The sequence below is a fragment of the Oenanthe melanoleuca genome, chromosome 2, assembly GCF_029582105.1.
Source record: "Oenanthe melanoleuca isolate GR-GAL-2019-014 chromosome 2, OMel1.0, whole genome shotgun sequence".
In the NCBI taxonomy this organism is placed as follows: domain Eukaryota; kingdom Metazoa; phylum Chordata; class Aves; order Passeriformes; family Muscicapidae; genus Oenanthe; species Oenanthe melanoleuca.
In genome coordinates, this window is record NC_079335.1 from 19,489,034 (window position 1) to 19,501,278 (window position 12,245).

Here is a 12,245-nt window from a genome sequence, read left to right on the forward strand (position 1 = left end):
AGTGTTTTATCTGGACTGCTAACACATTTTCTTCCCTGGACTTACAAGACCTGGCTCATCTCATATGCAGACAAACTGCTCCTGCAGTTTTTTTTCCTTTAGATCATCACTTTGGTATCTCACCTTTAGTTTGCCAAGCTGATTTAGTACTGAGGCAAGACTCTTTTGCATATCAATCTTCACTCTGCATCTTTAAGAAGGATGTTGGAATAAAGCCCCTGATACCAGGGGTTGATGCTCTGCTCTCTGTCATGAACGAGGGTACAAGGGCATCCACTTGTTTGTGCAGTAGGTTGAAAGTAGTTTTGCCAACAGAGATATTGAATGCTTGGAATTGCATTTAATCTTAAAAGATAATTAGTGTTGTCTTCTTTGTTATGCAACAAAAATCTATGGAAAGAGAATCATATCACACCTCTCAGTTTCAGCTGTAATTACTGTGGGAGGGTTAGAAGTTCCTGTGTGTTCATAGGCTTTGTGTGGTGTCTGTTCATAAAGCAGTAATGCCTCTCTCAGTAGCTACAGATCAGACTTCCTGAGCATTCCTTCAGTGCCCTATTGTTAATAATTAAAAATAAAAAAGGAATGGGATAGAGTGCATGAAGAAATGCCACCTGAGGTTTCACTGAAGAAGTTAGACTTGTGACTAGAAGGAAACCTAAAAGATTGTTGGCCAAGCTGCTGTGAATGCTTTACTTATTTTGTATAAAACTATAGGCTGTGTATTATTCTTCCATTAAATGTTAATTTTGTGTGCAACCTCATGGCTTTGAAGAGATGAGCACTCAACTATGCCTGGACAAATGTACTGAAGACCAATCTGTTGAGTACTGTTAAACTCAATGACGCCATCTCAGGGTGTTTCTGAGCCACAACTTGGAAAGCATTCATGCTTGGTTGGTTTACCTTCCTTCTTTCATGACAATTATTAATGCTGAATCTTCATCCTGATGGTGACCCTTAAATAAACATCTCCTCCCTTTCAAATGAGACATCCTCCAAAAATATTTCTCTTCCTTCCCAATGGATGGGAATTTGGACAAAAATGCAGGAGAAATCACAGAACAATAAATGAAAGGACATGACATCAAGCTGTGACAGAAAAAGTTATTGGATATTAGGAAACATTACTTCAGAGAAAGGGTTGTCAAGCATTTTAACAGGCAAGTAGTTGACTCACCATTCCTGGAGTACTTAAAGGATATGTAGATGTGGCATGTGGGGATCAAGACTTGGCAACAGTTGGACTCAATGATTTTAAGGGTGTTTTCCAACCAAAATGTTTTCATGATTCTATGAGAAAATTACATGAACGAGAAGAAATAGCATAGAACACTCTCCATAGCAATGACCATTTGTGGAGAAAGAACTCTGATCTGATTAAACACGTCTGCTTTCAACGTGCAGCTATAAAAGCCTTACCAACATAAGTAAACTTCTGCTTTTTTTGGGAATGGCAATACTTTGTTATTCCAAACAAATTATAGCTCTAGTCAAACAGGGTCAATAAACACTTCCCATGGTCTGCAACAGGCACTGAAAAATTAAAGCTAAATATAAAAATTGCATAGTGACTCCCACTTGCTTTTGACAGGAGATAACTATGCAGCACGAAAATGGGCAACCCCAATCGAACAGGAAGTGTCACAAGGAATTTCTATGGGATCCATAATTTAACATCTACAGCAGTTGCGCTTTTTGTGCTCCCACGGTAATTTTTCGGTCTTACTGTTGAAATGCAGATTTGGAGGTCAGAAGCACAGCAGCCGCCAGCTGCCAGAGCAGCCCTGTGCTTTATAGGCTGGGTTTGGATTCAGGCAGTCTTACTCAGGGCGGAGAGCCAGGGCACTTAAACACCCACTGGGTTATCCTGTGTGGGCCGGGGATTTGGGCTGCTCAGCCGCCGGGACTTTCCCCCGCCCTCCCCCGGAAGCGGCCTCAGCCTGCAGGGGTGGCGGCGGCCGCCTCCTTGGGACGGGGCGGGCCGAGCCCCGGCGGCGAGCGGGAGGGGAGGGGAGTGGCGAAGGAGGAGCCGGAGGAGGCGGCAGGGCCGGGCCCGCCCCGCCGTCTGGGGCCGCCGCCCCGCCCCGCCCCGCCCGCCCGGCCCGCGGCTGCCGGGAGCGGCTCCACGCGCTCGTGCCGGCAGTGCGCAGCCGCGGCGGAGCGCAGCCGGGAGGAGGAAGCGGCGCGCGGGGAGGGAGGCCGAGGCCGGCGGCGGTGGCGGCTCATGGCTCGGCGGGCGGACGGGCGGCCGAGGCGTGCGGGCCGCTAGCGCTCCCCGAGGCGGCGGCTCCGACGGGCGAGGGGGCGACGCGCCGCCGGCCCCTCCTGCGGCGGCGGCAGCTCCGGCTCCGTGTCGGGGGCGCGGCGGTGGCAGCTCCGGCTCCGCGCCGCCTCCCCGCGGGCGGGTGTTATGGCCCCTTGGGGGAGCGCAGAGGGCTCCCCGGCTTGGAGGTCAGCGCAGCTCCTGCTCCTCGTCGTCTCCTGCTGCGGTAGGTACCGGGCAGTGACGCCGCCCGTCCGCTTCCGTGTCGCGGGCCGGGAGGCGGCCCGGGGAGGGGGAACAAAGCGGCCTTTCTCCCGGCCGGCCTCGCCGGGGTCCCTGGAGCCTCCCGGACCCCGCCAGGCCCGGCTGCGCTCCCCGCGCTTCCCTTCTCTGCTCCCAGCCCCGTCTCCTCCCTCGAACTCGACTGCTCCAGGATTCGCTCCGGGGTTTTTTGTTTGTTTGTTTTGTTTGGGGTTTCTGTGGGTTGTTAAGTTATTTATTTATTTATTTATGATTTGTGGGGGTGGACGGAAGTCTCCTCTGGGAAGTACTTAAAACTGCGGCCGGGATTTTGGGGTTTGGCCCAGCTGCCCTGGGCTCGCTCTCCCGCAGATGTGCGTTGCCGGGAACTCCGGAGTTGGCGCGGGGCCGCACAAACAAGCCAGCCCCAAATCCTCTGAGTCACGAGTAATCGCTGCCTGTGGATAATAGGGATGGATGCTTGGGAGATGTTCCACGTCCGGCCGGGACGAACGAGGCCTGGAGACGGGGGCAGGGCGGCCCCTCCGGGCCGCGGGGTCGGGGCTGGCGCTGGTGATGAGTTGGTGACACATCCGCACAGGCCTGGAAGACCTTCCGGGGACCTTTGCTTCTACTCAGCCTTCTGCAGTTCGTACCCGAATAGATTTCATCCCTGGGTATAAACACATCTTTAAAACAGAACTGCTAATGAAAAATACTTGTGTAAATGTACTGAGGTTGATTTTTACAGTATGAAGGTGGCCCAGTAGCACATGATAGATCAAAACAGATACTTGACAAAGAGAGTCGTGTCGTGTTTTCTCAGGGAGTTGTGTTTGCTTTATGAAGTCGAGCATAGTTTGTGTCCGTGGGCCTCAAGCAGGAGCAGCAGCCTTTGGCACAGAGCTGGACGCGCTTGCCCTGAGGAGGACAGCGACAGGGGCCCTGCTTCAGCAGTTTCTGAAAGATGCCTTTGCTCTAAACACGCGATTGAATGTAAGAAATTGGAATCTCTTTCGCTGTTAAAAAAGCAAGCTTGTGTCTGGACATCCAGATATTTCAGCTTTGCCTTTGTTAAGTGTTTTGTCCAGCACATGTCTATGCCGTAACAATCAGTTCAAACTCTAAAAATGTAGATGTACTTAATAAACATGTAGGAGCACTTCCCATTTCATATTTACATGAGTAGAAAAGTAAGGAAGGCCTCTTCAAGCAGAGCTACAACTATGCCAGTACCTGTAACCAAACAGTTACACTGGTAAAGTTTAATTTTTGAGTGGGTATATTTGCGTGAGCAGAGTGGGGTACTGACCAGTCTTTTAAATGCATATTATGTAAAGCAAAAGTTTCATGTCAAAGTTAAACTACAGGCACAACTGAAAAGGTGTTAGCTAATGGTGGAGCAGGAAGTGATAGCACAAATCTCAAGTTTGAATATATTAAGTTGTTCTTCTGTTTGCATACTTATGTTTTGCATACTTGATGTACTTAAAAAAAATTAAGTTCTTTGAAAAGAACTTTTTTTAACAGACTCCATGTGCTGGTTTTAGTATACTCATCACAGAATTGAGATTAAAAGTCAAAATTATTGTTGTGATATTCCTTATCAGCCTGACCTAAGTAAAACATTTTGAATTGTGATACTGTAACTTAGGTGTTACTGTCTGCATTTCCCTTAAAGAAGCTTAAATCACAAGCATAATCTTTAGTTAGAGAAAAAACAACTAAATTAAATTCTTTCTGAATAACATTTTCCATAGACCTTTAATCAAGACTTCTGAAAGTTCAGCCAAGAAGGCTTCATTAGTTTCTTTTGCCTTGCTGAGAAACACATCACCATCCGTTAGTGCCACTGCCAGGAAGGAGAAGGTGCTTCTCATTTTGATCAGCACGCTGTGTCACCTCATCCTCGTGAGGAATTAGTTTCTCTTAACAGTTTTTGTTAAGAATGTCTGAAGTTCTGACCAGTTTCACTACTCAAAGGAAAGGAACTTTATCCTCCCCCGGCTGTAGTATCCAAAACGAAAGCAAGTATTTACTGTGTAGTGTAGCCCTTTCTGTAGCTTTCACTTTGATTTCTCTCATTCATTTTGGGAGAAGAAAGTGAGTCTGGGAACCATGTCCTATTCAAACATTTTACCTTCCTGTATAACTGCTTTTAGTTCTTCCATACTAAACTGATTTAGTATTGACATGAATTTGATCTGGACACTGTTGTCACATAGCTCTGGACTATAATGTTGATCCTGAGCAGAGCCTTGCAGATATCATTGTGTTAAGGCTTTGAATGCAGTAGGCAGTACCCAAGGTATATGTATGCTTGGAAAAGCGATGGTGCCTCACTTCAGTTGCCTTCCATTATGCATTGCACAGCTAAACGTCTGGAATTTTCTGCTAGTTAAAATACTAAATTCACCAAGGTTGTTATGTGGGCATTGAGCTCTCCAGAGAATGTTTCTCTGTAGTTGGTGAATTTTTCAAACCTTCTTTCTGATGATGACTATAATTATAAACATTTGAGAAGGAGGAATACTGATGAGTGAAATATTGGAATAGCTCTGACTAACAAGAATTATGGCTTGGTAGGGCATTGGGCAATGGTATATTTTGGTTTATATTTCCAGCCTTCCTGTTGGCTTGAGAGTTTTTATATCCAAGAAGTAATTGGTTTTATGTGTCTCTGTATAATCCTGGCCTAGCTTTTACTGGGACAAATATTAAGACATTTCTGCTTATCTCAAAGGCCTTAACAGTTATCCGAGTTTAAAACAGAACCATATGTTGTACCAGTACTTTTTTTAGGAGAAAAATGTTGTTAGAGAAATCAATCCTGTTTTTGAGGGAGATATTTTTCAAACCAAAGTTCTGTGATTGATCATCTGGAAATTAAGTAAATCTGGGAATCATAGAATCATGGAGACAAGAGAAGATCTTCAAAATCATAGAGTCCAACCACAAGTCCAGCCCTGCCAAGTCCATCATTAAGCCACGTCCCTGAATGACACATCTACACATGTTTAAAGTACCTCCAGGGATGCTGATCTTACTTCTTTTCTTGCTAAAACATGAGTTTAGGTTAGAGAACTGAATTTCTAATGTTACTTACTAATGTTATTTTACTCTTGACAAGGATGATGGTTTATATCTGATTGGTACTGTAATGGAGCACTTTCAGGAACAATTTTTGAGGGATTGGTGTTCAGAGCAGAGGCTGAGTTATGAGAAGTCTCTGAGGTGGTAAAAATGCATAAACTAGGACATGCTTTCCTTTGGAATGGAGTCTGGAAGCATGGATATTGGCTTATTCAGATTTTTGGAAATTCGAACTTTAAGTAGTCTTAATTATATTTGTCACCCAGATATATTAATTTGAATTTCAGCTGCACTGAGCAAAAACCTACAGGCAATTTCTGTAATGTTTTTTACAGTTTATAAGAAAAGAAAGATATTTACAGCAGTAGGACAGGGACACTAAAAGAGTTCCAAGGTAGAAATGGTGGCAGAAGAGGTTAGTCTTATTTGTCCTTGTCTCTGGGTTGGTTTTTGGTTTGGTGAGTACCCTTGGAAGCATTAATGACTGGGAAACATTAGTGGAGATCAGAAAAGGATTCCCAAAATTGTGACTGAAACAGTGTTTTGTATAAGACTGCTGAGACTACAATGCTACTGATATTATTTTGTCCTGTTAAAGAAAAACGTAGTATGCTTCTATATGCTTTAAAAGATTTAATTTTGGATTAAAACCATTCCAGGTTTCTGTGGTGCAGATGTTGCTTGAAGTTATAACAGTACAGTATATATAATTCATTCTTCATTTGGTTATAAGGGAAGACAAGTAAAATTGTCATAAAAGTTCAATTGTCAGGACCCGAACTTTACTTGCATGTCAGTTTGTTAATGATGGTGTGAGATGAGGAAGAATAAATAGTTCTTTGGGTTCATTCACCTTGTTTGATATAATAGCCAGAATCATGTAAGAAAATAAAGTCTGCCAGCCAATGTATTCTATTTTCTAGAGAGGTTGAACTCTAAAGCAAGAACAGACTGTCTTAAAGGAATCACTTGACTCTAATAAATTATTGTATCTTAAACTCTTGAATGTCAGTCTTTAGTGATATTTTGTGATAAACTGATATATATACTGATATATTTTGCTATGCTGTAAATCATGTTATTGACTAAACCACTGTATTTAATTTATTGGAACAGTTTTGCAGTTCTTTAAGAGAACATGTCCTAATTTTAACACCGTGGAAATTTATGTTGTTTAATAAGTTCGTCATATGTCAACTTGTCCAAGTATGTACACATTCAACTGAGTGTTCAGAGCTAATATTGCATCTATAGTCAAAATGTCTGTGAGGTCATGTGGTCATTTAAAGCAATATTCATTTTGGGGGAGAAGCAAAAACCCCGTATCCTAAACAACCTCATAGCAAAAGTTTGAAAATTGAATATAAGGTAGTCAGTGTGATTTATTATGCACTAAATGAGAATACTGTCAGCCAGAGAAAGAGCAGAGGTGTACTTGTAACCAGAATCATGACAGAAGCCATCTGACTCCATTCCTGTCATCAGAGCAAAGTGTGTAATTAGCATGGCTTTTTCATCTGTTCTGTCATTGCTAGGAGAGGAAGAGCTCTACTGCATTAGTGTTGGAAGGACCCTACAGCTGAACATGTTTGATTCCTTTACTTCAGTCGCTCCTGTTTTAATATCAAATATATATTAAAAAAACTGTATAAGTATTTAATGTTATAAATATTTAATGTTTTGTGTGGCAAAAACATACAATTATTATCAGTCTTGTGGTTTGTTAACAGATCTCAAATTTTTAAACTTTGTGTCTTTGGTATGTTAGGTACATTTCTTCACATATTATGTACCTTTTACCAGGTGCCTCGAATTTCCCAGGGTGTAGATATTATTTCCATACTTATTAAGTATAATTTGCTAATTTCCTTACAGGTTTTTTAAAAATTCACGAGTACTGTTTGTACTGTATAAATAGTGTGGTTTTGCTTTCTTAGATGTTTCTGCATTTTCTAGTTTTAGTGTTCCATTTCTACTGTCCCAGATAGTTAATGATTATGTCAAAATACTGGAACATCTAGCTAGGCAGAAATTGAGAGGGTATGATTTGTTGACAACCTGGGATGTTTTTAGTTTGTATGTATTTCAGAATTACTAGCTGTGTTGTTTTTGCAGTACCAGTTATTACTTGAAGTGTGTTGGTTGGCAAAATTGAGCCTCCATAGTTTACATGGTTTTAAGAAAATACTGGATACCAGTGCATTGGACACTAAAAATTTGGTTGTAGATTTGAGTTCCTGTGTTTATGTCCTCAGTAGAAATAAATGCTCAGAGTGGTTTATAGCAGGCTGTATGATACCATACTCTGAAGAGCTGTGTTGTTCTGACTATCTTCTTTTTTGGTTCCCTGCACTTGATTTTTTGCTGCAGTTGTTACTTCACTGTTGTTTCATTATGCAAAGTTTTACAATTGCTTTGAAATATATACTACAGATTCTTGTATCCAAGTTAAAGCTACAAAATTCAGCATAATTGACAGATAAGTGCAAATACTTCAAAAAAGCCCTAATCTAAGTTGTGGTTCAGACTTGTTTTTCTGAACAGATGCTTTAAATTTGGATGTTCTGTAAATTTTGGTACATTGTTATCATGGTGGTGCTGTCTTTGTATGAAGGCTAGCATATTTAATAGCTATATACAAGATTTCCCCCCACCCCTCACTATTCTATTTGATACTGAATTTTAGGTTATGAGGGAATTTCTGTATATCTTTCTCAGCTATTTTGTAAGGAGCAACTTTTTTGGAACTAGTCAGGAATTTAGCAGCACAAATAAGAGCAACCCCAAAATTAAGAAAGCTTAAAAGCAGAGCATGTTTTGAAGGGGAGAAGGGAGTCACACAGAACCATTTTATTTAGTACCCTGAGTCAAGGTGGTCTCTCACTTAAGCATCTCGTTAGTTTTAGTACTTACAGGACTTTTCCAGATACATTTATTTGGTTGTGGAATTTTTTGTTGTGCAAGAAAGCTCAATGTGCTCACACTTAGTAAATGATAAATTCCACAAAGCAATGAAAGTGAAGTAGTTGTGTTTTTCTGTGAGTGGAAAGTACATTTGAACTATATATTGGGATGGGAACTGCGTGTTTCACCCATGTGATTGTGTGTAATTCATGACTACCCTTTGCTTAACCTTGGAGATGTTTCCTCTGCTAAGTGGAAGCCCCTGGGACTGACTGTGGGTAAGTAGAGCAGACATTCAAAGTCAGTCGTAGCCGTAAAACAGTAGAGTGATCCTCTAACAAGCAGTGGGAGCACACTTTGGCATGTGGTGAAAGTCTGTAAGAAGTTGCTTGTATTTAAAAGTTAAGAAAAAGTTAGTCTGCTAGGGAATCCTGTAACTTGGTTTTATTACTCCAGCTTCATATGCACCTATTGGGAGATACAGATAAGTGCCTCTCTAAGTACAGAAGGATTGTGAGAATAGTTCTTTTGTGGAAAAAATAAGATTTTCTTCTAATTTATATCTAGTGCTACTAGAAATAAGTTTGTTCTAGTCAATGGTATCTCTTAAAAATTTAATGATCCTACTAATTTAAGGAGCTGCTCCTTTAGAAAGAGCTTTTCAATAACTGAAGGTAAGCAGTTTAGAACAGAAAAATTAAGTCTTGTTTGATGTGCCTTGTAGTGGGAAGGCACACACATTCATATGCTCTGACTTCTAGATTTTAGCTGTATATGAATTTTCATAAGACTTTGCTTAATGCCTTTTTTCCTATGCTTCACAAAGGGTATTATAATCCAGTGAATTGGTATACCCTGGTAGGGTATTTTCCTTCTATGAAATTGTATGGAGTAGCTCAAATAAAAGCTTCCCTTAAGAATATTGTAGTAACTGGGGCTGAGATAATGAATACATCACATGCAGTAAACAAATCTGTATATATGTGCTTCACTTATCACATAGATTAAAGTGGAGACTTTAACCTTCCATTTCTCTATTTCCTGTAGAGAGTCCAGCAGAGTAATTTTCAGAGATTCATTCTAGAGTCCTAATTAAGGTGGTTTTTTTTTTGTTTGTAATATTGTTGTATTTACTTCAGCCTGTTCTTCATATTACTAAAAAATTACATTTTTCCATTTGCTCTCTTCTAAAGATGTCCTCATGGAGAGTGCACAGGGATTTAACTCAAAATGTGTGTTTAAACCACACTGAAATATTTGTAACTACACTTGAGAGAATGCATGTTTCATTTTTTCCAATTTGTAATTTTTTAAAAGTATGGAGAAAGAACATACGTCTTTTCCATGATGTAAACATCAGTTAAAATAATCTGAGAGAGATGTCCACTCTTAAGTCAGGAAGATGAATGACATCAGACACATGACTCTTGATCACAGCAACTTAGAGCTGGAAGCACTGACATGGATGGATTGGGGTGACTGTGTAATTAGTAGAAATAGCTTCCCTTGTCAGGGCACCTCCCATTTGTTGTGTTTCCTATCTAAAGGTGCTGAATGAGCAGTCAGTTCCATGGCTAAAGTTCAGCTGGTGTCTGGTTCAAGAGATTCATGAAGAGAGGAGAGCTGGGATGGCAAGGGAGGGAAAGATTGGGATGTCTTGTTGAGGCACATTCACAGCTAAAGGAATCAGCCTTTTATTTTGAGGGCGTTGTGGTGGCTGAGTGAGCATCTAATCAGTCTAAGAGGTTACTCGTGCAGGCAAACAAAAAAAAAAGGTTTGAATGCAGGAAGAGCTTGGAAATTGCTTGAGGTCTTGATCTCTGGCCTTCCAAGTGTTTGCAGGCAGAGGGGTGTTAAAGGAACTTTGGATTCCTGCATTTGACCTGTACTTTAGCAAGTAAGTGAATAAACATGAAGAGATCTTTGAACATTTTGCAATTCAGTGAATTGCTTTTGTCAATATTTTTAAGTATCCTTTTTTGTGATCCCTTTTCTGGCTGATACTGTCATTTAGCATTTCTGCACTCCAGCAGCTTTGCTGCAGCATGTGCCTGGGAGCTGCATGTTTATGGAGTCCAGTTACTAATGACCTACCTCCCTCTTGTTGCTGATCCAGCTAATACTGTTTCCAGTGTCTGTTGCCTAGATGTCCTCTGGTTTGTCTCACTTCAGTTCCCGATTTTAAATTATCTGTTGTGTCCATCATCTATGCACACTGTAGCAAAGCCTCAGTAGTATCACAGTTCTCATGCAAATGACAATCCAATATACCACAGCTAAGTGATAATGTTACTAACCTCTTTTTAGGTCCACAAAGCTTTCCAGTTTTCCTCATCCGTTGTGGAAATGTGGGACAGTACATAGGCCTTTTGCCTTTACACTGTAGATGAGTAAGGCTTGGGGAAAGACCCATACCTTTATCCTCTGGCTTTAGTGAGGAGCACAGTCTGCTTTCCCCATCAGTTGGAATTGCAAAGCCTGTGTGTGGTGCTGTAGTGGGCTGATCCTTACTGAACACCAGGCACCCACCAAAGCCACTCTTTACTCCCTTCTGCAACTGGACAGGTAGAGAATGTATAACAAAGGGTTAATGGGTTGTGATAAGGTCCTTGAGAGAGATCACTCAGAAAATACTGTCATAGACTAAACAGACTCGAGTTAGTGATACTAACTGAATTTAACAAAATTGGAGCAGGAAAATGAAAAGTAAAAACAGACCTTAAAATACCATCCCTCACCCTTCCCTCTTTCTCAGCCTTACCTTCTCCCCACCAGTGGCACAGGGAGACAGGGAATGAGAGTTAGGTCAGTTCATCACAGTTCATCCCTGCCACTGCTCAGGGAGAGGAGTCCTTCCCTTGCTCCAGTGTGGGGTTTTTTGCATGAGAGGCAGTTCTCCATTAACTTCTCCAGTGTGAGTCTTTCCCACGGGCAGCAGTTCTCTGTGAACTGCTGCATCATGGGCCCTTTTTCCTTGGGGTGCAGTCCTTAAAGAACAGCCTACTCCAGCCTGGATTCCCCACAGTGTGACAAGTCCTAGCAGGAAACTTTCTGCAGTGTGAGCTTCTCTCCCGGGAGTTGCAGATCCCTGTCAGGAGCCTGCTCCAGCATGGGCCTCCCATGGTGTCACAGCCTTCTCTCAGCATCCACCTGCTCTGGTGTGGATCTCTGCATCCCCATGGTCCTCCATGGGCTGCAGGGGCACAGATGCCTCACATGGACTGGCTGCACCATGGTCTGCTGAGGATTGTCAGCTCCAGTGCCTGGAGCAGCTATTCTCCCTCCTCCACTGACCTTGGTGTCTTCAGAGTTGTTCCTTTCACATATACTCACTCTGCTCTTCTCTGGCTGCAATTTCATCTGTACAATAGCTTTTCTTTCTTTTTCCTTGAATAAGTTATCACAGAGACTTTGCCACTACTTCTGTTGGGCTCAGCCTGGGCCAGCAGCACATCTGTCTTGGAGCTGACTGGCATTGGCTCTCCTGGATACAGTGGAAGCTTCCAGCAGCTTCTCGCAGAAAGCCACTCCTGTAACCCCCTGCTAGCAAAGCCTGGCCATGCAAACCCAGTACAGGTGCTTTTAGAGTCCATGAGGGATTGTCCTGGAATAAGAGCTCCTGTTTTCTAAGTGTGCAGATGAGGAGGAGCAGCAGCGCAACTGTCCTGCACAGTGATGACATCCTTCAAGTCGGATCTGCCCAGAGAGTAAAGAATTGAGAGACATCCCACACTCGTAACTA

General features: G+C 42.3%; 1 protein-coding gene across 1 annotated transcript in view; it reads left to right on the forward strand.

Annotated features, from left to right (window-relative positions):
• Window positions 1-2,139: 2,139 nt before the first annotated feature.
• LRP12 (LDL receptor related protein 12) overlaps window positions 2,140-12,245 on the forward strand; it is a 50,746-nt gene continuing 40,640 nt past the window's right edge. The window contains exon 1 of the mRNA XM_056483912.1: window positions 2,140-2,492. Within this exon, the coding sequence (XP_056339887.1) occupies window positions 2,414-2,492 (79 nt within the window). The 5' untranslated portion in view covers window positions 2,140-2,413. The remainder of the gene's footprint in view (window positions 2,493-12,245) is intronic.